This window comes from Nomascus leucogenys, chromosome 13 (genome assembly GCF_006542625.1).
Source record: "Nomascus leucogenys isolate Asia chromosome 13, Asia_NLE_v1, whole genome shotgun sequence".
In the NCBI taxonomy this organism is placed as follows: domain Eukaryota; kingdom Metazoa; phylum Chordata; class Mammalia; order Primates; family Hylobatidae; genus Nomascus; species Nomascus leucogenys.
This window is the reverse complement of record NC_044393.1, coordinates 99,241,641-99,263,324: the sequence shown is the minus strand read 5'-3', so window position 1 is coordinate 99,263,324 and position 21,684 is coordinate 99,241,641. Positions and strand designations below refer to the sequence as shown.

Here is a 21,684-nt window from a genome sequence, read left to right as displayed (position 1 = left end):
AGGGGCACAAGCAGATCCACAAACGTGGGGCTTAGTGTGGGGCTCACCCTCAGCTGGGAGAGCGGAAGGGGCAGCACCCCCAGCAGGGACACTTGAAAAAGCGGACTCTGCCCATACCTAGAGGAGGGGGCACCCAGAGAGGGAAGCGGCCCCTCGATGGCATCTCCTTCAGGAACGGAGGGCCCAGCCAGAAGACAGCCAATAACACGGGGACTAAGAGATGCAGGCACAAGGAAACGGCAGTCCCTTGTCTGCAGCTCGTGGTCCTGACGCCCAAGGGTGGGGGGCAAATACTGGATTCAACTGCACCTTCCTTCTCTAAGTTCTTCCTAATAGAAGGCTAAGCCCTAGATGGATGCAATTAGGATAAGGGATTCCTGTTTCCTGGACCTCTCCCCTCCCCAACAGGAGGTGAGGTGGAGGCCAGAAAGGGCACCCACTTGCAGCGGCCCCAGCAGCTGTGACATCAGTTGCCGACTTCCAGCACGTGTCACATTCTTGCTGCTCCTCTCCGGCCACACCAGGGCCAAATGCCATTGCGGGAGGTGCGAGCATGCCGGCTGGGCGTTGAAGTGCATGGCCATGTGCAGACACATCCTAAGACTAGCGGCACTAAGGGGGACCTTCCACAAGGCAAGCGGGCCCTGCCTCGTGGTCTGTGAAGGAGCCTTCCAGGTCGGCTGGGCCTTGGTGACCTGCCTCTGGGTGTGGTGTTCCTGTCACTGGCCAGGGACCAGGTGCGCTGAGAGCTCAGAAGCAGTCAGCTGTTCCCCCTCCCGCTGCAACCAGCCACGGGACTAGGGGACTAGCGTGCTAGAAGGCTCTAAGGCCCTCGGGCTCTGGAGATGCCTTGGAGTCATCCCCAATCCACCCCCCCGCCCCGCCCCCAGCACACAAACCAAAGAAATAACCAAGTGTGAGGGATGGACCCGGCTTCCCGCCCCTGTCCCGACTCCCCTCACCCCACTAGGCGTGCTTCCCTCTCCCAGCGTCTCCCAGCCTTTCCCAGCCTTCAGCAGGAAACTCCACGGCCGGCCCCGCCCCGCCCCGCCCCGCTCTGCTCCCATCTCCAGCGGCCTGGAAGGTGGAGCCGCTCAAGGCCTGCACCGCGCGCGGTTTCTCTGACAGTCAGGGTGGGAAGGGGTCTCCGCACCTTTCCGACCCAGACACGTGTGGCTCCTCCCTCCTCGCAGAGAATGTGATCGGGGCGGGGGTCCCTCCTCCACCCTGAACGCCCCCGTCCTCGGCAACGCCCTCCGCGGGCGGAGGCGGGGGAGCCGCTGTAATGACGCTCGTTAGCCGGGGCGCTGGCGGAACGACCCGTCCGCTCAGCCCCGCCCCACTCACACGCCCGCTCCCGGGAAGCGGACGGGAGGAAACCCGCCTAGCCCGCGCCTCTTCCCACTCCGTCTCCAAAGAAGCTACAGGGGTTCCTGCTCCCTCCCCAGCCGGCCGGCTGCGCACGGCGGAGCAGGAAGCAATCTGGGGCGGAATGGGAACGGCGCAGAGGCGCGGAGGCGACAGCCCCCAGAGGACCCGTTCCCGCCGCCGCCTCCCTCCCAGCTCCGCCAGCCGACTTAATTGCGGAGTCCGGATTGATTGGGAATGCAAATGGCAACTGAAATGCAATCTCCACTCCCAGCAGGAGCTGGGGGGAGGGGAAGGAACAGAACCGGGAGTACGGGACAGGAGGGCGGAGCAAGGAGGGGCTGTAGATCTGGCGGGGCTGGACCGGCGGCAGCGGGGAAGTGCCAGGAATGGCCACCAGGCTGGAAGAAGAGAACGGACGCGCCCCGCCCCTAGCGAGCGATCATTACAGAACGGGAAGGAGCGGGCACCCCCTAAAGGGTGTCACTGCATCAGGCACAGGCCTCTGACACCTGCCCCCAGCTGGCGGCACCACTCTGGGCTGTGCAGCTAGAGGGCCTTCCTACTGAGCGTCCCTGAGATTTAGAGGTGAAAACACCCAAGTGACCTACTAACTCTAAGACTGGACCAGAACCCCAGGTTCAAGTTCACAGGGCTTCCTCCCCAACCCAACATCTCTCCTTCCTTCCCATGTGAGGGATTCAGGGAACAAATAAGTCAGCCCCGATGACCAGTGAGGAAAGGGAGCACATAGGACCCCAAGGAAAGTGGTCCCATTTTCGTAGTGAATTCGGTGAAGTGTGTCTACACACCCACTCACCACCCACGCTCTCCCTTGCACTCCCCATCTCCAAGCAGGGAGCTGAGGAGCCTACGCCCAAAGCACAGGGCATCACCTAGCAGGGGCCCCCACAAAGGAGGTGCCCAGAGAGAGGGGATCAAATGAGCAACAGGTTTGTGCAGGGTCTGATCCTGCACAAAGACACACATACACACGCACTCCCTGAACGAACAGGGAAGCCTCTGGCTGCTGTCACTGTGCTCTTGGCTTTCCAGGGGGCCTCCCAGTAGTCTGGCCCAATTGGGGTGGTCACTGCCAGACATAAATGCGATGAACATTTCAAGAGAGGGGTGAGTGGAAACAATACGGATCACGGCATGGGACCCTGCCCTCTGGGACACTACTCTGCTTGGGACTCTTCATTCTAAATGGACTTTCGCTGGGGGTCAGAAACCCCTAGCCTTAACGAATGAATCCTGGTCACACCGACTGGCCCCTCCCCACAAGTAGTCACACTGCCCATGAGTCCCAGCCCCGGAGAGCCACACCTGACCGCAAGCCTTGCCACACCGGGCTCAGGTGCTCTGGCCACATGAGCCTCCTCTGTGGTCAAAACCTGGCAGTACAGCTGCCTATGTACATGGCCTCTCCAACCACCAGATCCCAAGAAATTCTGTGCCAAGTGCCCCCGTTCGTACAGGCACCCCAGCTCCTCAGGCTCTTGCCCACACACCAAAGACATGCCTCCCCATTCCACCCCAGCAGCTCTGGCTCAGCACATCAGAGAGACGCCCTCCGTGGGGCAATGCCGTGTCCACTGCAGGAATCCAAGACCGGAGGTGCGGAAGAAGGCAGGCCCAGGGCCCCCAAGACTGACTAGAAAGGAGGTAGGAGAGGTGAGGAGGTGGTCTCTCAACTTTTTTCTTTAAAGACGAACAGAGGCCCTTATTAACAAAACCATGCCAACAGACCTAGCGCTGGACTAGCCCTCAGTATCGCCTTCCACGCAAGCTCCTCGGGTTGCTCATTTTCCTTAGAAAGCCACTCAACCCTCTCCAGACCCAACCCCAGAACCAGCGGGACAGGCTGAGCGCCTGGCTGAACACGGCAGGTAGCTCTCTGCTGCCCTCCGGTGGTGATCAGAAGGTACAGGCAGAGCTGGTGGCCAGAAGGTGGCGGCGCAGAGAAGGCGCCTTCTCACGGGAGAGCCAGTCCCTTGTTAGGGACTCCGCCTAGGAGGGTGGTGCTGGCCTCTGATGCCATCTCCCCCATCACAGAGGCCTGAGAAGAGGCCCTGGGAAGCGCCACATTCCTGGGCCTCATTCTGAGCCCTGGAGCACACGGGAAGGGAGGCGCTGACCTGCTTGATGGGGATGGCGCGGCCACTCCCGATGCTGTCCACCTTGCACTCGGCAGCCTTCTTCTCCCGGTCCAGGTCAGCACCCTTCCGAGACTGGAAGAGAAAACAAAAGGAGTGTTAAAGAGGCCCAGGGTCTGCCGAGAGCTGCCCACCTGGACTTCCCGGCCTCCCTCCTGCCTCCCTCCTCCTGGGCAGCCCTAGCAGTGGGTCGGGCCGGGGCGGCGGGACGGGAAGGAACTGAGACCACGAGTATTCCAACGGGTTTATTCTTACACACGGCACCATACAGAGCAGCACAGGTCACTGAGCCGGGCCCGCCCCTTACAAAAGAGCAAGGACAGAGAGGCCGAGGGCGCGAGGAGCACGCCCGGGGCGGGGGCATAAGAGAAGCGGGGGCGAGGAGGTGGACGGTGGGGCTGCTGGTCGGGAGCACAGGGCGCGACAACCGGGAGCGCAAAGTCCACAAGTGAGCGGGCAGATGGCCCGTCTGCGGCACAGACACCACACGGCACGTGGCACCGAGCGCGTCGGCGTGGCCCAAGGGGCACAGTGGATGGACAGAGAGAGGAGAGAGGCCAGAAGAGGCCCTGCACCCTGTCAAGCTCCTGGGGCAGAGTCCACCCGAATGCGGATCCTAGGAAATAGGGGGAGGCCAAAAAGAGGGGGCAAGGCAAGCGCGGCGGCGGCGGCGGCTTCCGGAGCAGGAGCAGGAACGGCAGAGGTCCATGCAGGAAGGAGCAGAGGAGGGGAGGGGCAGGAAAGCGCCCCCCAGGAGCAGCCGGGCCGGGCGGGCTTGGACTCCCCCGCCCCTCTGGGCCTCGTCGCGCTGGCCAGCGCCGGGCGTGGGGCCGAGCTGCCTTCTTCTCCATGCAGCGAGCCTGCAGCGTCCGGCCGGGCCTGGTCCCCGGCAGCCCCCAGCACGGGCTCCGGCGCTCCTAGCCTTCCCTGGGGGTGGGGTTAGTTACAAAGGTTCCCGTGGGTCTCTGGAGTGGGGAGCTCGGCGGCCGCTTCTCATCTGAGAGCAGTCCCAGGGCCCGGCCCGCCTCCGGCCCCGCACAGGGGGCATGTCCAGAGGTGCTGTGTGTCACCAACTGGTCTTCTAATTTGGAAGGAGTTGGAAAGGCCTTTTTGTTGATGAAAAGTTGGAAACAGTGGCACATATCTGCAAATATCGAAAGAATAAAGATTTTGGCAAGTTATACTCAAGCCCCGCACAAGTCGGTCAGTACCGGTGAGGGCAGAGACCCAGGCGCCTGGGGAGCGGCGGCAGCGGGATGAAGAGGAGGAGGAGGAGGAGGAGAAGGACGAGGAAGAGGAGGAGGAGGAGGAGGACCAGAAGGAGGAGGAGGCGGCGGCGGTGGGTGGCAGCGGCACCTGCTGGGCAGACACAGGCCAAGCGTCCACCTCAGCAGGGAATGGTATGTTCGCCACTGGGCAGTCCAGGCCCCATCCCTCTTGTTCTCCCAGGCTGCCAGGAGCCAAGGGCACAGCGAGGGGACACAGGGCCACAACTGCAGCGTGGGAGAAAGCAAGGCCAGAGGGTACAAGGAGAACCGGGCAAAAGAGCCGCCGGAGAGCAAAGTGCCACCCAGCAGCTCCACAGGCAGCACCGCCCCATCCCCTCCTGGGCTCCACGGCCCGGACCGCCACAGCCCTCTGCCCCTTTGGCCCAGGGAGGAGGAAGGTGGATGGGACTGCTGCCACCGGGTCCCCAGACAGAAAAGCCAGTTTGGGGGGAGTGGGGTGCAGCCCACCCCAGCCAGATTGTGAGCCAAGAGGCCCCAACCACCAGAGGACCCCTGGGAGCCCAGAGGGGCACCTCCCCATGCGGACAGGAACTGGGGCAAGAGCAGCAACGAAATGAGCACATGAAGTCACAGGAGAGACTGGGGACAGCACGACCATGTCCAGTGGGGGGTCACTAGCCACAGAGCAGGCAGGACACAGGGGCTCGCCCTCGAGCAAGCATGTTGCTGCCGGGGAGGACGATGAGGGAGAAGAGGGGAGGCCCCAACAGCAATGATGAGAGGGGAGGTCCCAAGATACACCCACAGAGACGGACGCGTCTTGAGGCCGTCTCAGGGACAATGGTGCAAGTGAGGTCACCACGGAAACAATGGAAAGAAAATATAAGGTCGCCGCTGTGAGGATGGAGAGAATGGAAGCGCCAGAGGGAAGGCCGTGCCGTGAGCAGCCAGGATGGAGGGCAGCAGAGTCGAGGCAGGCAGCAGAGAGCACAGGATGGCAGGAAGCACGGGGCGCAAGGGAGGAGGCCGGGGGCTGGGCATGGGCGGAGGAGAGGGTAGCAGGGCAGGGGAAGGCAGGGGGTGCCCTGGGGTTGCTACAGAGCTTGCCAACAAGGGGAAGGGGAGATTAAGAATGGAACTGAGGCAGCGGATGACTGGGGCACGATGCCAGGGAGCAGGGTGCCCAGGCCCTGGCAGTAGTCACCGTGGACAGAGGCACTCAAGGGTCCCGCAGCAGCAGCAGCAGCAGCAGGTGTGGGCTCAAGCAGGCGCCCCCCCACCACACTCTAACGTCTCAATGGCAATGGATAGAAAAGAGAAGCTGCGCATCTAGGCAGGGTCAGGGCTGGGCAGCTGCTATGTGTGGCAGAGCCGTCAGCACAGAGGCTCTGTTAGCATGGATGGCCGTGAGGGCAGGTGGCGGGCTTGGGACGGAGGCAGGCAGCCGGGAGGGAGAAGTGAGCTGGGCAGGCAGAGGCGAGGATGAGTGAGCAGGGCTTGGAAGCGCCAGCTCTGTCCGGGCAGGGTCCGGAGATCTGGCCTGACCGGCCACACTCGGGCCCAGGCTGAGAGCCAAGCCCTGCTCTCGGAAAGAGGCGCATGGAGTGACGCGGAGGGGTGGGCGCTCTCGTGACAACCCACACGGGGGTTCACCCACCTTTGTCTGGCCCAAGACTCCTGGAACATCCAGCCAAGCCCGGCTGGAGGATTAGGGTTTGGATGGGCACTGCGTGTCGCACATTGGGAGGGGAGAGCCGGAGGCCACCCTCAGCCGGGCCAGCACAACAGCCCCCAGGTGTGGGGTGTGAGGTTTGTGAGGGGTGAGTGAGGAGCTCACAAGGAGACAGGACAAACCTGAGAGGGAGGAACGAGGCAGCGTGGTGAAGCCCAGGAAAAGATGGCTAAGCCTTTGTTAAACCAATCACAGCGGTGGGTGGAAAGCATGAATTTTCCCCTCGGCAGTGGGGTAACGGAAAAAGAGCCGGAAGGCAGACGGGGAGGCCTGGGCTCTGACTCTAGCTGGGCCAGCTAACCCTCTGTGTCGCCTTGGGCAAACAGCCTTCCGGCCGCCGGTTCATTAGCTGTTGAATCAAAGGGGGTCAGGGGAGTTAGGCCAAGTGAGTCCAAGGATACTTTCAAGCTCACAGACACCCTAAAGGGGCCTAGGAGAGAGGAAGGCGGCGGGGAGGGTGAGTGTGTGCGGCAGAGGGCAGGGAGGACTGTGGGGACAGGGTAAGGGCCACTACTGGAAACCCCTTGTGGGTGCAGAGGAACAGTCTGGAAGACTCTGAGGGCACCGGCAAGGACCCTCGGGAGCCGTGTGTATCTGAGGGAGAGACTGCAGGTGCCGTCTTCCTGACTTGGGGCTGCCCACGCCCCTCCTGGCTGGGAGCTCGGCGCTCAGCCCTGCCTGTGCAGCAAAGGCGGCTGGGCGGGGGAGGAGGGCGGTCACGTACCGTGAAGATGTTGGAGCGCCGCTTGGACTGCTTTCGGATGGGTGTGGGGGTGGAGGAGGCAGCGATGGTCTCGATGCGCAGCTCCCGCTGGCTGATGCTGGGGGTGGAGGGGACTGAGGACGAGTAGTCGCTGAAGGCGCTGCCGCCGCCATTCGTGGCCTAAGGACAGAGAGGGCTGCTGAGGGCAGCTCTGGGTCAGGGGGCGGGACGGGCACCAGGCGGGTGCCGGGAATCCCTGTGCTAATGGGGGCCTGGCCGGGGCTCACGGGCAGCAGAGGGGCCACTAGCCCCTACAGATGGTATGGGGGGAACATTCACCTGGCCTGGAGGCCAGCAGGATCTACTGTCACCTTGCCAGGGCTGCCCCACTAGGGCAGCAAACCCTCATCCTGGGGCCCCGGCAGGAGTGCTTCTGGCCAACCAGGGAGCTAAGTCAGAGGCACAGGCTGGTAGGTGGGAATCAGCTGCAGGGCCTGGCAGTGAACAGACTGGAGTCCTGACCTGCAGGTGGTCTGGAAGGAGGTACAGGGTCACCCCGGACAAACTCTCACATTCATCTATGTATGTTTAGAGTGCAGGAGGCCAGGAGGCGGGAGCCAGAGGTGGCCTAGGGCACTGCGGCATGTTTCTAGCATGCCCATGGCAGGGAAAGGGATTCCGGGACAGCTGGGGCAGAGAGACCAGAGCTATGACTCCCAATCAGAGTAAGGTGTAGATGTGGAACAGAGAAGGGAAAGAAAGAGAAGAAGACAGAGATCACAGAATGGAGAAGAAACAGTGCGGCAGCTCCTCCAGGACTCAGGAGCCATGCACGGCACAACCAGGTGGTCTGCACCGCAACTGCCCTCACTAGAGCGTGTGGCCTGCCCGGTTGCCTCCCTTGAACCCTAACCTGTACAAGAGGTGCTTGGACCACTGCCCCTCCACAACCTGCCCCTCGGGACAGGGCCCACTGCAGAAGTGAGCTGCACGAGCCCCACTCTGTCGGTGTCGGGCGAGGCTGCTCCGAGACAGTAAGAAGGACACAGCCCTCCTCCTCCTTTTTCCCACATGGGAATGCTGCCGCCTTCTCACAGCCCTGAAGGGAAGGGTCTCTGAAATGCAACCAGGCTGTCACTGGAACACCAGCTGCAGCCAGGGCAGGCCTTGGAAAGACGATGGCCATTGGCAGAGGTAAAGTGCAGTGGCTGCTGCCTTGACCGTGCCATCTGTGGATGGCCCAGGACTTTTAGCAGAGGGCATCGGGGTAGGGAATGCAGGCTGTGGAATGGTGGAGAGCAGAGAGAAGTGGGGATTGCAGCAGGAAGGGGCAGGCACCATGGGGCAGGGATGAGGCCAAGGCTATGGTGCCGGCTAAATGGAATTCCAACCAATGTTTCCAAGCAACATGCAAGGCTGGGAGGCCAGAGGAAGGTGGACAGGTGTGAGCAAGAGGCCAGCAGAAGTGGCAGGACGCACAGAGGCAAGACAGACATGGTGGGGACAGGAAGGGCAGGGCAGGGTGCAGGCCGAACCTGGTTGATGTGCACGGCCGGGATGGAGGCGGCGGACACTGCCGAGTGGCTGGGCGAGTTGGGCAGTGACTTGCAGGGCCCGATGGCCAGTTGCTGCTTCTTTCGCAAGGCCACTACCTTCTGGGCCACTGCAGGGGACAGCAGAGTCAATTATACCCACTGGAGAGAAGGGAAAAGCCTGGCTTAGCACCTCCCCCCAGACACACAGCCTTGCTCACTGGGAGCCTTCCTATCACCAGCACTGGGGCTGCGGCTGCCAGTGACTCCCACCCAGCACCCGAGTTACCGTCCTGGAAGACACGCTCCACATTGAGCCCGTAGGTCGCGCACGTCTCATAGTAGGTGCACCGCTTCAGATCTGTGGAGAGCTTGCGGGCTCTGCTGTCGTCGATAACCCGGGGATTCGCAGCGCTGATGGCATCTGTTGGAGGTGGGAGGGCGGAAGTCATTCAGCTTTTGGAGAAGCTGGGGTAGTGTGGTGGGGGTCATTTGGCCCAAGGGCAGGTGGGCAAAGGGCCTGGTGAGTGGAACACACAGAGCACCAAGAACGCGGGTGCCTGGGTCTCATTTCAACCCTGCCATGGCCTCGCTGAGTGCAAAGCAGCAAGCACTTAAGCTCTGAGCACGTTTATTCATCTAAAAAAATACAGACCTGCTAGTCACAGGGACAGCAGGTTTCAGTGGGGGCAAATGCCCTCAGACACGAGCAGCACGGAGAGTGCTGAGGGTCCCGGTCAGCACTGGGAAGAGTAGGGGCTTGGGGGCTTTCTCGCACCTGCCCACCCCTGCCCCCATGCATCGTTGCCCGGGGCTTCCTGCTCTCTGCCAGCTCCTGCAGGGCCCCGCCTCACCCTGCGTGCCCACAAGCACCATGGGCACCTCGCTGGCGTTGCGGAAGCTGCAGAGACGCAAGAAGTAGTTGTACACCGTCTGGAAACTGATTTCATCCTCCAGGCTGAATACAAACACCACTGCATCCACCCAGGCAGCAAACTAGGGGAGACCAAGTAAAATTAGCACCCGCAACTGCACCTGGAAAACTCCCACGCAGGGCAGGTGGACTCAAGTGGACCCTTCTCCCTGGACATACCACCTCTCCCAGTCCCAACCAGCAAGCTCGAGAAAGGGCTCCAGGCACAGGGGTGGGCCCTAACCCTGGGCAGGAGCATCACCTGGAGCTCAGGGGGGCCTCCTTCATCTCGGATCAGCAGCAGGTAACTCTGGCCATCCACCACAATCTCCTTCTTAAACCGCCCCCCTAGGACAGAGCGCGCGGTCAGGTCCAAAGTGTGGAGAAAGAGCCCAGGGGCCAAGAAGAAATCTACAGCTTCCCATGGAGGAGGTAAGAGGACTGGAAAGGGGCTGGAGACCCCCCACCCGGACCCTGCGGGCAGGAGCTGGAGGAGTGGCCGGCCTCAGGGCCCAGGCTGGGCCTATGACGCTCACCTTCAGGGGACTCCTCCTGGACATAGGTCCCCGTCAGATAGCGGTGCACCAGGGCTGACTTCCCGCTAGACAGGTTCCCCACTATGCCCTGCGGGAGAGGAAGGGGTGACTGGGTCAGAGGGCAGAGGGCACGAGGGAGAAGACCCAGCAGGAAAAGCAAAGAAGCAGCAGGAGGGAGAAAGGCCAGGGCTGAAGGGGAGGATAGAGGGCAGAGAGGGCCAAGCTGAGCAGAGAAGGGGACAGAAGCCGGAGAAGCAAGGCCCAGGCCCGCGGCACCCAGCCTCGCCCCCCGGCTCCAGGCCACCTGCGCTGCCCATGGGCCACACTCACCACTTTAAGCTCCGGTACGGAGCGGCTCAGCGTCCACTCCTGGCTGTTCACAAACGAGTCTGCGGAAGACAGAGCCGCCCCGTCAGGGCCAGGGTGGCACACACCTGTCCCAACCACTGCTGCCTGTGTCACCTATGATGCCCTCCCCAGGCCCAGGCCAGAGGACAGCAGCTTCCTCCACGGGACCCCCAACCCTCACCCCTAGTTCCCTAGGAGGCACTGGGAAGGTTCTTTTTGAGTGGAGCAGAGTAAGGATGGTCTTCAGAACAGGACTCTGAGGGCTGTGGGCTCAGTCCCCCTGGGCTCGGCCCTGTGTCCTTCCTCCTCTTCCTGCTCCAGCAGGTTTAGTGTCCCCCCACCAAGCCACACCTGGCCTAGTGCCCCTGTGGCCCAAATACCAGGCCCAGGTTAGAGGCCACTCCAGCAGGTCTCAGAACAGACCCAAGGGCTGGGCACCTGGTTGGGGGGCAGACTCCCTGCAAGTAAGAACAGCGCACCTTGGCAGGGTGGGGCCACCCACCACATTCCTGAGCCGGGTGAAGAGGGAGGAGCCTGGCCTGGCCTGGCCCTGTTCCGCCAGGGGCAGGTGGATAGGGAGCCATCTACCCCACCCGCCTCCTCTCTAAGCTCCTCCTTAGCAGGGAGGCCGCCTCCTGGGCTCCCTTCCCTTCAGTCTGTTCTCAGAACCTGACTGGCAAGTCCCTTTACCCAGAGCCCTCCGACAGCCAGGCCCCCATCTCCGTCACCTCCAGGTTCCACATGGGTGCTCGGGCTAGCTCTGGGAACCCCTCTCTGGCTGGGCAGCACTGCTTCCCTCCCTGGCTCCCAGAGGCACTGTCCCAATTTTGTATCAAAGAGTAGTTATGACGACCAGGTCCACAGCAGTCCCTAACCTCATGCGCAGGGGCAACCGGAGGCGAGCGCACTGCCCCGACAAGGAACTAGGGAAGGTGTCTGGCCTAGCCCAGAGTCCTCTGACTCTGGTGAGTCTCCTTCCTTTCTTGGGCCGCACCCGAGAGCGCCCCCTCCGGCCCGTCCTCCTTGGCCACTGCCGAAGACCCCAGACGCCAGGCGCGGACGGCACTCGGGCCAGACCCCAGACCCCGCCAGCCCCGGACGCGCGCGGCAGCTCGCCTGCCCTGGGCGCGCCCGGCTTTTCTCCCGCAAGCTGTTTTCTGCCAGACGCCCCCTAGGCCCCCCGGGCCGGCCCCCTTACCGCTGGGCGCGCGCAGAAGCTCCGGGGCCGCAGCCGCCCGACGGCTCCACAGCGGCGCGGCGGGCGCGGGCTCCCTCCGGCGGAAGCGGCTGGTGAGCAGCCTCCAGAGGCCGGCGGCGGTGCGGGGGCGGCCAGGCTCCGGCGCTGCGCGCGGGGCGTCGGCGCCCAGCAGGTCGCGGCGGCTGGGGAAGGCGCCCAGGGAGCCGGCGTCGCCGTCGCTACGGGTGCGCGCGCGGGGCGGCCGGGCCAGCAGCCCCGACTCGGAGCGCCGCACCTCCTGGCCGCGGCGCAGGCGGAAGCTGAAGCTCTTTCTGAGCGCCGCCAGGCCGCGCCGCGGCCCCTCCGGCCCGCGCCCGCCGCGCAGCACCGGCCAGCGCTGGCTGCTCCACAACGCCGCGCCGCGCAGGAAGCCCGCGCTGCCCGCTCGCCCCAGACCCGCGCCCGGCGCCTCGGCGGCCGCCAGCTCCAGGCGGTTCACCTCCAGGAAAGTCATGCTGGCCGGCCGGGGCCGCGGAGTCGGCTCCCCACGGGTGCGGCTGCGCCGGGTCGGCGCGGGGCTGGACGCGGGGCTGGGCGCAGGCGAGACCGGCGGTTCCGAGGGCGCCGGGCCCCGGCGGCCGAGGCGCGGGCGCAGAAGGCCGAGCAAAAGGCCGCGGGCGCCGGTGGGCGGCGGCCCCGGGCCGCCCGAACACACGCTCCGCGGCCGCGCCGGCTGCTCACTGGCGGCGCAGAGGGCGGCCTGCAGGGCGGCGGCAGCGCGGCCGGCCGGGGCGCCGTGCAGGTCCAGCGAGTCGCAGAGGCTGTGGGCGCGGCGGCACGCGGCGGGCCGCTCCCCGGGACAGCTGTCCCCCTGCGGCCAGCCCCGCTCCATGCTCAGGGCCGGCGGGCGCGGGACAGGCCCATGGCGAGGGGCACGGGGCTGGGCCCGGGCCGGGGCCGCGGCCGGGGCGCACGGACCTCCGGCCTCTGGGCACCTGGTGTGGGCCGACCGAGTCCCTCAACTCCTCCACCTCGCAGCCGGCAAGCCCAGACCTGGAGAGGCCGGGAGCCAGCCCAGCCCGGAGAGAGAGGCGGCAAGTCTGGCCTGGAACGCCCGGGAACGGCGGCGCGGCGCGGCGCGGGGGAGCCGGCCTGCTGGGGCAGCCCCCGGGAGCCCTCGAAAACAGGAAATTCCAGCCCAGGGCTCCTCCTAGGATCCGGCAGGTAGGTGAGGAGCTGTCATTACGAGCAGGCCAACTAAATAACAGTCCTCAGTCCACCACACACTGGGCCCCATTTTGGAGAAAAGTGGGCCATTTCTCATTCTTCAAAGGAAGAGCCAGAAGAGCCAACAACTTGAGGCCCAGAAGTATGACAAGCCTGAGTGAGAAGTCAGAGGCAGCCATGCCGGGTATGCGCGCGTGTCCTCGTCTGCAACACGCGAGCTTCAACGAGGTGGTCCTGTCTTAAGTTTCGGCTCTGACATTCTGAGGTCGAGAGTTGCTGGCTGCTACAGTCGGCTTCCGTTGATGACTGAGGCTGTCTTCTTTGGAGATTATAAAATCCAGAAGATACTCATCTGTCTGGACTGAGTTAAGCGTCCTGCCTAAGGGCAGCAGAGAAGTCAAAGATAACCTCGGCCGCAGTTCTGGGTGAGTGGCTCACTTCTGAGGCCCGGACCTCTCCAGGCCCCTGCTGCTCACTGGGTCTCACCTCCTGTCGGGATGATGGGCTGAGATCAAGTGGTAGCCTGCGGTACTGGCTGGAGCCTGACGTTCTGTAAATGAAAACACTCCTCCAAGCTCCGAGGCCCTTCCAATTCATGACTGTGGGCTGCTCGGACACCCAGTAAAACCAGGGCTCACCCAGAATTGGGGGCAAGAGCTCCCCGGCTGTGATTGACACTGCATTGTAAACATCAGTCCTCTCCCAGGCTCTGAAGACCAGTCAGTTTCCCGTCATCCACAAAATCAGAAACCATTGGCTGCCTCAATACCACCGGCAGATCAGGAGAAACCAGTTTAAGTAGTGGCAAGGGACGAGGGGCTTGCATTTCCTTTAAAAAGATAATACTGCCCACTTTCCTCCACCTCCAGTCCAGCCCAACTCCCAGTGTCCCTTTCAGCTTTAGAATTCCATGGACCTGGTCAGAGCCAAGTAGGAGATAAAAGTGGCACATTCCTGAGGGGCTGGGTGGGAATGCCTAAGGAAGGCAGGGCCTCTCCATCCTAGGTGCTCCCTGCAGAAAAGAGCGCTGGAAATTCCCAAGTCCTGGGCTGGATCTCCCAGGCCTGGAGAGGCCCTGGTGGTGAGTTTGTATTTCCGTGGGACTAGTTATTAGCGTTGGTGAAGATGGCTTCTTCCTGTATGGGATGCATGTTCCCCCCACAATAGAAGTACCTGCAGAGGCACCCTTCCCAGGTCCTCAGGCAGGCACAGAGACAAGAACACAACTCAGTGAAGCCGGCCAACGTCACTGAGCTGCAGATCAAAAGGAAATGCATTCTGCCTTGACTTCCCTATCTGCATGTATCTATCCTCTCTCTCACGCACAACAGGGAATGGCTGTTCTGCCAAAGAATAAGGCTGCCCACTCACAAGCTCATCCTGCAAGCCAATGAAAATGCAAGCAAAGGGTCGGGCGCGGTGGCTCACACCTGTAATCTCAACACTTTGGGACGCCGAGGCGGGCGGATCACCTGAGGTCAGGAGTCCAAGACCAGCCTGGCCAACAGTGAAACTCCATCTCTACTAAAAATACAAAAAATTAGGCACCGTGTCTCACGCCTGTAATCCCAGCGCTTTGGGAGGCCGAGGCAGGCAGATCACTTGAGTCCAGGAGTTGGAGACCAGCCTGGGCAACATGGTGAAACCCCGTCTCTACAAAAAAAAATATGAAAAATTAGCCAGGCATGGTGGCACGAGCCTGTGGTCCCAGCTACTTGAGAGGCTGAGGTGGGAGGATCGCTTGAGCCCAGAGGGTCCAGGTTGCCGTAAGCCAAGATGGAGCCACTGCATTCCAGCCTGGGCCACAGAGTGAGACCCTGTCTCAATAAATAAATAAGAAGCAAGCACAGGACAGCAGCTATGGGAGCCGACCTCTGGAGATGGAGAGGGGATGGGGACACGGTACCCAACAGGGGATGGGCCACTTTAGAACCTAGCTGCCTCTTTCAGTGGGAGAACAGTAGGATGGGAAAGAAGGGGGTTAAGGCCCCAGCTGCACACATGCTGGACACAGATACACACACACACACACACACACACACACACACACAGAAGGCAGGCAGCAATCCCAGTCCCCAGAAGAACATCTTACAGTCTCAGAAGACACGTAAGTCCCAGTGCACCTGCAGAATCAGTCCAAGGAGAAAGTGCCACCTGGGTCAACTCCCAAACCCGGAACAGCTTCCTCTCCCTCACCTGGCTGCCTCCTCCTTCCTAGTCCTTTTCCCCAGAAACCTTTCCTGACCCGGGGAAACTAGACAGGGAAGGGCACCTGCTCCCACATAAATGTCTCAGGACATCAAGCCATTCAAAGACCCCAAAAAGGAGAACAGCTGCAGGCACACACCTCTTTTCCTCATTGATTCAGCCCAGGGTCAGAGATAAGGTCTCTGTTCTGCCTGATAAGATTCTGCTCCAAAGACACGCATCAAACACAGCTGTGCTCTACACAGACAGCCACTACCTACTGGGCCCGAAGGAAATTAGGACAACCCTAAAAAGCTCCAGGCTGGGACTACACGAACAGTACTGAAATCCCACAACACAAGCCCTCACATCAGTTTTCTTTATTAAGGCCACTGGAAACACTGAACTGAATTTGACTCTGAGGGGCTGAGAGTCTCCGTGGGAGTTTCTGGGGGACTAAGAGGAAACCTCTCACAAATGCCCACAGTGTGCATCCTGGGGCAGGAGGAACACAGCCTTCCCCAGAGCCAGAGAGTGCAGAAGCCGAGCTCAAGACCCCCTTCTGTGGACTACCTGGACGTCAGGAGGAAAAGCTGACTCCAGTTATGCCCAGTTCCTGTGCTAGCCTAGGCCTTGGGTGCCCTGCTTGCGTGTGCACAGGGGGGTGAGGGGCCGGGGGGGTCGTGACGGGGAGAGAGAACACCCCTAGGCAGGTGTGAGGTGTGAGACCCTGCCAGAAAGAGAAAGCTGGTCCTGAGGACGTGGGAACTGGTCGCCTCCAGGTGTGTGTTGCTTGATCCACTGGTGAGCCCTGGCTGTGCCTGCCGCAGCCCACGTGGCCCACAGGGAGCTGGCAGATTTCTTTGGAGGAGATGAGGGAGGATGGATAAGCCTTCTCCTGAAAGCTGGAGCTTGTGGCCAGCTCCGCAGGGCAAGGCTCTGGCTTCCTCCAGCAGCCAGGTGTAGTCCCAGAACCACCCTGGCCCTCCCAGTCAGGCCCTTCTTGCCCACAAGGTGGCAGCAAAACATCTTCCTGCGGCCGGGGCTTAGGCTGCAGCCGGGAAGGCTGGCGGGATGCTAGGGCTGGCCACACCCCCGCCACGGAGCTGGGGAGGCAGTGGGGGCCACACCAAGACCCCTTCGCCCCCCAGGACTGGCTGGTGTCCAGCAGGCTCTCCAAGTTGGAGCTTAGGGAATCAGAGGAGAAGACGGGGGGCGGGGGGAGAGTGCTCAGGATGCCCCCCCAGCGGGGCCACAGTCCTTCCTAAGTGTCCCAGCAGCTGTCCCGACACAACTCAAGTTGCTGTAGCAGCAGCCATGGACCTAAATTCCACCCCCAATAGCTCCATTCTAGCATCCCCCATGTTCAACAGCACCACATGAGCCCTGGAGCCGCACAAGCCAAAAGCCTGCTAGTAACACCCTCCATTCCCTTCCTTACCACTCCCCCAGCCCAGTCCGTGTCAGTCCTGGTGGCGCTCCCTCCTAAATGTGGCCCAGATCCATCACCAGCTCCTTTCCTCAACTCAAAGGCAAGCCACCATCCTCCCGGGCCTAAGCAGCACATCAGCTTCCTAGGGGTCTCCCATCTCCAGCCTCCATCACCACCACTGCTGACTGATTTCCTTTACAGCTGGGGCGGACCTCTTCAAACCATAACCTGGTCACCTCTCAGCAAAGCCCTGCAATGGCTCTCCAGCTGGTGTAGAATGGCACCCAAATCCCTTATTCTGTTCCAGTGCCCTGTGTGCTCCTGACTACCTGCTTGCTCTCACCTGACACCCTCCCCAGGACCCGCCTCCATCCCCATCCAGCTTTGACACCTCCCAGGCCTCTGCCCTGCTTGTCCCTGAGGTCATTTGGACCATGGCTGAAGCATCCCTTCCTTGGGAGGCTGACCATCTCAGTGACCATGCTCAGCGTCATCTAACACTTGCCACTGTCAGCAAGTGCCCCCACAACAGAACTCTGCCAGGCACATGAAGGTGGCCATGATTCCCCGAGTGAGTGAGTGGAGGTCTTTGCTGAGCATGCACTGTGCTCCCGGGGCTTTTGGCCTCTGTGGGGAGGAAGGCCTAAGAGAGATGGGCCCTGGCTGGGCCAGTCTTTTGAGAGAAGTCACAGGCAAAATAATCTGCACAGGCCCCAAGTTGAAATGCACAGCGCACCCTGGAGTTGAGAAAGCTGGATTCGAGTTCAGCCTCTGGCCCCTATTAGTGGGTGACCAGCCACGGTCTCCTTAACCTCAGGTCTGTCTGTAAATTAGGGATGGCCCAGCTTCCAGCTAAAGGTGCTGTGCAGGCCCGCACTGTGAGCATGGAGGGCTGCATGGTGCCTGGCATGCAGCGAGCAAGCAACAGAAGGAGCCATTCCTATTGCGCAAGGGAGAGCCGGAGTGGACGCTGGGATTACTGAAACCAGCCCTCTTCACGTTGGAAATCCAGGCAGATGCGGTCAGCCCATGAAACCGTAGCAGCTCCCCCTCAGCTTGGCTTTGATTCCTGGGCTGGTCCCTCCACCTCCCCTCTAAGAGACCTCAGAGATAGGGAGGACCCTGGAGAGCCCTGAGTCCTAACCCCCAGGACCTCAGAATGTGACCTTATTTGGAAACAGGGTTGTTGCAGATGTAATTAAGATGAGGTCATACTGGAGTAGGGTGGGCCCTGAATCCAATATGACTCGTGTCCTTATAAAAGGGGGGAGTTTGGGCACGTCGACAGACACAAAGGGAAGTCAATGTGAAGAGATGCAGGGAGAAGACGGCCGTCAACAAGCCAAGGAGAGAGGTGTGGGGCGGATCTCTACCTAGTGCCTTCAGAGGGGGCGTGGCCTTGCCCACACCTTTATCTCAGACATCTGGCCTCCACAACTGTGACACAGTAAACTTTTTGGTTTTTGAGACAGGGTCTCCCTCTGTTACCCAGGCAATCACAGCTCACTGCAGCCTCGACTTCCTAGGCTCAAGCAATCCTCCGGCCTCGGCCTCCCAAGTAGCTGAGACTTTAGGCATGCAACACCATGTCCAGCTATTTTTTCTTTCTTTCTTTTTTTTTTTTTTTTTTTTTTACAGAGGTGGGAGTCTCACTATGCTGCCTATGCTGGTCTGAAACTCCTGGGCTCAAGCGATCATCTGGCCTTGACCTTCCAAAATACTGGGATTACAGGCATGGGCCACTGCAGCCAGCTAGGAACAGACTTGGGTTGTTTCAAACCAGCCTGTTTACAATGGTTTATTACCACAGCCCTAGGAAGCTATGAGCGCTCCAGAAAAGCTAGTGCATACTGGGAAGAACACACAGGTGTTTTCTGAGGAGGTCCGAGTCCCCTTAATCCCTGCCATGGCTTCCAGGTTCAGAACTCGTGTTCTGGTTCATCCTCTCCTTTTAGAGATGAGGGCATTGACACCCAGAGAGGGGAAGTCACTTGCCTGCAGTTACACAGCCCAGCAGTGACAGAGCCTGGGCAGGGCCCAGGACTCCAGAATCCCAGGCTGGAGCTTGGGCCTCTAAGTCATCATTTCACATTATTTTTTGAGTGCTTACTAAGTGCATTCAGGGCAAGCAGACTGAAGTCTGCCCCACCCTGCCTCAAGGTGACGCGGCTGGCAGTCTCGACTGGCGTAGGACCCAGCCTACATCCTTGGGACCCTCCAAAGGCTGCTCGGAGGCCCGGGGATTCTGCCCCATCTCCAGAGGTCAGGATGTCGGTGTGAGAGCTCCCCAGTGACTTTGGTCCTCTCCTCCCCAGAGAAAAACTAAGGGAGAGAAGGCGGCATAGGTGCCGGTGGGGGTGCGGGTGGCAGAGAGAGCCACAGGACCGAGGGCAGGGCATGGAGCAGGGAAACTGAGATTACCCCAGGGTGGGGGTGGGGGTGGGAGTGGCTGTCATTCTAGCCGAAAGTGGCCTTTCAACACCAGGCTGGTGACACGGCAGTACTATAGTGCTATAGATGGTACTTGAAAGTAGTTTGTTTTCCTGTCTATCCACGAGCTCTGTGCTGGGCGCGATGGTGGACAGGACAAGGGCCTTCCCCTCGAAGACTCGGTCCCTCAGCATGTCCCCCATCCGGCCTCCTGGCTTTGTCCCATCTGGCCATGTTCTAAGACGCTAGGAGTGCCCCTGACGCCACTCCAGCTCTGACCAACAGCAGCAGCTGTGGGCTTGGCTCTGCTTTCTAGCAGCTCCTCCCTGGAGAGGAACGCGACCAGCATGTGCCACACCCCCCGCATGGGCCGGTGCCATGCCAGGGGATCCTACACCTCACAGCATCTCCAGCCCTCCCATGGCCTGAAGGGTGGGGGCAGGAGGTGGGCCACCACCACAGGGTGGGACAGTGGGGGCCCCAGACTCAGAATATGAAGGTACGGCCCTGTGCTGCGTTGCACCTTTTCCTCATAACTTTGACCCATCGCCTACACTTCTGACATTTAAAAATGTTGTTCTCTCTGAACAGGCAGCCCAGCTGAAGTCCCATGAGCTAGAGTTCTGCCTCTTCCAACCCAATGAGTCTCTAAAATGCACTCCAAGCATGAAATTCATTCCCTGTCAGCAGCACCAGCACTTCCACTTGCCTTTGTACTTTTTACAAAAGTAAAAAAAAAAATTTCTGAGACAGGGTCTCATTTTGTCACCCAGGCTGGAGTGCAATGGCACCATCACAGCTCACTGCAGCCTTGACCTCCTGGGCTCAATCGATCCTCCCGCCTCAGCCTCCTAGGTAGCTGGGACTACAGGTGCGCCACCTCGCCCGGCTAGGTTTCGTATTTTTTTTTTTTTTTTTTTTTTTTTTTTTGAGACGGAGTCTCGCTCTATCGCCCAGGCTGGAGTGCAATGGCGCAATCTCGGCTCACTGCAAGGTCCGCCTCCCGGGTTCACGCCATTCTCCTGCCTCAGCCTCTCCGAGTAGCTGGGACTACAGGCGCCCGCCACCACGCCCGGCTAATTTTTTGTATTTTTAGTAGAGACGGGGTTTCACTGTGGTCTCGATCTCCCGACCTTGTGATCCGCCCGCCTTGGCCTCCCAAAGCGCTGGGATTACAAGCGTGAGCCACCGCGCCCCGCCGGTTTCGTATTTTTTTCTAGAGGCTGCTTTCACCATGTTGCCCAGGCTGGCCTCCCAACTCCTGAGCCCAAGCAATCTGTCTGCCTTGGCCTTCCAAAGTACTGGGATTACAGGAATGAGCCATCGTGCCCGGCCACACAAGCAAAACAAATTTTTTTGTTTGTTTGTTTGAGCAGGAGTCTTGCTCTTGTCGCCCAGGCTGGAGTGCAATGGCACGACCTCAGCTCACTACAACCTCCGCCTCCCGGGTTCAAGTGATTCTCCTGCCTCAGCCTCCCGAGTAGCTGGGATTACATGTGCCTGCCTCCACACTCAGCTAAAGTTTGTATTTTTAGTAGAGATGGGGTTTCACCATGTTGGTCAGGCTGGTCTCGAGCTCCTGACCTCAGGTGATCTACCTCCCTTGGCCCCCCTGAAGTGCTGGGATTACAGGCGTGAGCCACCACGCCTGGCCGCAAAATATTTTTATAAACAAGATGCAATAAAGTGTTCAAATAATTGCACTAATTTTGCAGGACTGATGTGGAGGAGGTGTGGAGAACAGCTGCTGGAAGTGCAGATGCAGATGTGTGAAGGTGCTACACTGTGAGGGGTGCTCTAGGCAACTGCAGGTAACAGTGCAGCAATTTTTAAAAAGATTCAGACAGGCTGAGAGTCTAGTGGACAGGATTTTAAAAGCACCTGAGAGGCCAGGCGTGGTGGCTCACTCCTGTAACCTCAGCACTTTGGGAGGCGTTCAAATCCTGAGCCTGAGGCGGGTGAATCACCTGAGGTCAGGCGTTAGAGATCAGCCTGGCCAACACGGCGAAACTTTGTCCTACTAAGAATACAAAATTTAGCTGGGCGTGGTGGTACGTGCCTGTAATCCCAGCTACTCGGGAGGCTGAGGCAGGAGAATTGCTTGAACCCGGGAGGAGGAGGCTGCAGTGGGTCAAAACTGCATCACTGCACTCCAGCCTGGGTGACAGAGTGAAACTCCATCTAAAAGAAAAAAAAAAAAGCACCTGAGGCTGGTGTTGCATGCCTGTAGTCCTAAGGTGAGAGGATCGCTTGAGCCTGGGAGGTGGAGGTTGCAGTGAGCTGAGATTGTGCCACTGTCCTCCTGCCTAGGCAATAGAGTGAGACCCTGCCTCAAAAAAAATAAATAATTTAATATAAATTTTTGCAAAGACTCTTTTACCAGCCTGAAGAGACAAAAGGAAAGACCTCACAGCCAGATCTGCTGTGTTTTGAGGACTGATTTTCTTTCTTCCCCTTGAAGAGGAAAAAGCTATTTTCACTGGTACATTTAAAGTCCCCCAACTATGGGGAGGTACCAATTCTGGACAAGTGCCACTGCAACACAATGCTCAGAGAACCTGAACTTTTCAACTCTTTTGGTGGGGCAGAAATTCACTGCCGGCCACTGACAGGTCTGTTTCATATATCAAAGGAATATTGAATGCTACAAATAGGAACTGAGAGGTAAACTTATTAAACCCATTAAACCTGTGATTGGTTGGTGTTTTCCT

At 60.2% G+C, this 21,684-nt stretch overlaps 1 protein-coding gene across 8 annotated transcripts in view; it reads right to left on the bottom strand.

Moving 5' to 3' along the window:
- AGAP3 (ArfGAP with GTPase domain, ankyrin repeat and PH domain 3) overlaps window positions 1–21,684 on the bottom strand; it is a 59,318-nt gene that overhangs the window by 16,977 nt on the left and 20,657 nt on the right. For 3 of the 8 annotated variants that reach the window (XM_030826171.1, XM_030826172.1, XM_030826173.1), the window contains exons 2-9: window positions 10,503–10,561; window positions 10,173–10,260; window positions 9,899–9,984; window positions 9,578–9,719; window positions 9,013–9,147; window positions 8,727–8,854; window positions 7,213–7,371; window positions 3,510–3,602 (exon numbers count right to left, since the gene is read on the bottom strand). In XM_030826171.1, coding sequence (XP_030682031.1) covers window positions 3,510–3,602; window positions 7,213–7,371; window positions 8,727–8,854; window positions 9,013–9,147; window positions 9,578–9,719; window positions 9,899–9,984; window positions 10,173–10,260; window positions 10,503–10,561 — 890 coding nt within the window. Of the gene's footprint in view, window positions 1–3,509; window positions 3,603–3,757; window positions 4,672–6,610; window positions 6,776–7,212; window positions 7,372–8,726; window positions 8,855–9,012; window positions 9,148–9,577; window positions 9,720–9,898; window positions 9,985–10,172; window positions 10,261–10,502; window positions 10,562–11,718; window positions 12,718–21,684 lie in introns of those variants that run through there. The other 5 variants (XM_030826178.1, XM_030826179.1, XM_030826174.1 and 2 more) reach the window with 4 other exon arrangements.